We start from the raw sequence: 1,674 nt of genomic DNA, 5'->3' as shown, positions 1-1,674 counted from the left end.
TAAGCTTTTGTTTCAGATTTCCCACAACTATTCTTATTGCATGTAGTTATTGATCATGATTCCAAACACGTTTACAGGCCAGGCCCATACTCACTTCATTTACAAATACTTTTCCCAATGAATTTCTCGCGTGGGGTCGGTTCATTAGGATTTCAGCAATACCTTAGTAATAGGAGACAATTTCAGTTATACTTCATTTGATTCTTTGACACAGTAATTCAACTGGGAACAATATCTGCATATGCTGCATCTTCTCTTTCCTAAAAATGCATATAAAGTATATTCTAAAACAATCAGTTATTTTAAAAGGGAATGTGGTAGACCATGTCTATGAAACCCAGTTATGCAGGACAACCGTAGAATTCAGTAGCACTGAGAATAATATAAATAAGGAGACTTTTAAAAAAATGAACATGACATCCAAGAATATGCCTTAGAATCACTGCAGGAATGGAAAAAAAACCCTAACGATCCATCTTAGGTTTCTGTTTTGAATGTTACTTAACTCAGTTTTTATTGTACAGTCTTACTGTGTTCAAGTACATTCCTTAATGAAGAAACCCATCCTCCTGGGACTGCTGTTTGCATGAGAATAGCACAGACCAGTCACTCTCAGTTCATGTTCCAGAACCGTTCTGAAATTGCAGCTCCATTCAATTTAAAGTTAATTAGCTCATCAGTGGAAAGGACTTCACTCACAGTTCCAAAGTCCAAGCAGAACAATAAGACAACATCATCTACCTACTACTCCCTTACTCTTGCATTTTGTAAATTATTATCCAATGGTTTCTGTAGGCTTTGGAGAGAAAACACATCTCTCCTGTTTCCTGGCTGGGCTTCTGCTCACTTCCCCACACCTTAACGTTGTAAAACGCTGCTGCTGCAGGTGCGCAAATGCACCTTGCATCCATCATCCCTGGTCCCCCTGCCCTGCTGGAAGGTCTCTCTCTATTCCTCTGCCTTTGCCAGCGGCCGGGTAGTAAAGAAGAGCTGTGTCACAAATGAACAAAGACACAGGTAACAGCCAGAACCAGCAAAAAACAGAAATTCACAGTCCTGGTAACTACATTCACAGTCCTGGTAACTACACTCATGTATACGTAACTGGCAAAACTACCAGGAACTGGTTATGAGCTCGTGCAGCAGTTCCCTTTCCATTGGCCATCTGAACCCGAACTCAAATTGCTCAGCGACTCTCGTGTGTAATTCCGCAGGGATGTGCCCAGCCCCGTCCTGCCTTTAGCCCCGGGCATTACTGTCACCAGAAAAATCTAAGGTATGCAAACTACAGCTTCTCGTATTGAGCTCTCCTTCCTACATAACTTAAAAAAAAAAATATATATATATAAAAAGGCACCTAGCTGTTTACTTGGCAGCTGTGTTCTCGAAAAAGTAGTAATAATAATAAAAAAAAAGTATCAAGGCAAAACTTAAAGCAAAGAGACTACAAGCAACCTGCCTGCCCCGGGCTCTGCCAGGTCACCGGTCGCCTTTCGGGCGTGGGGGACACCGTGGCGGGGGGTGTCCGGTCGCCCCGGGACCCCCGTCCCGCACGGGGCAGGAGATGGTGTCCGGGGCAGCGCTGTGGGGACAGCTCGAGTGTGGCCGGGCCCGCCCGAGGGACAGCGAGGCCTGGCGGGGCGCAGGTCCGAGGAGGGGCCGAGAACCCCCCCC

At 45.2% G+C, this 1,674-nt stretch overlaps 1 protein-coding gene across 1 annotated transcript in view; it reads right to left on the bottom strand.

Moving 5' to 3' along the window:
- Positions 1-157, bottom strand: part of ECHDC2 (enoyl CoA hydratase domain containing 2) — a 6,343-nt gene extending 6,186 nt beyond the window's left edge. The window contains exon 1 of the mRNA XM_009884613.1: positions 95-157. Within this exon, the coding sequence (XP_009882915.1) occupies positions 95-145 (51 nt within the window). The 5' untranslated portion in view covers positions 146-157. The remainder of the gene's footprint in view (positions 1-94) is intronic.
- Between the last annotated feature and the right edge of the window lie 1,517 nt (positions 158-1,674).

Source organism: Charadrius vociferus, unplaced genomic scaffold (genome assembly GCF_000708025.1).
Source record: "Charadrius vociferus isolate BGI_N301 unplaced genomic scaffold, ASM70802v2 scaffold163, whole genome shotgun sequence".
Classification (NCBI taxonomy): Eukaryota; Metazoa; Chordata; class Aves; order Charadriiformes; family Charadriidae; genus Charadrius; species Charadrius vociferus.
This window is presented reverse-complemented; position numbering and strand designations above follow the sequence as displayed.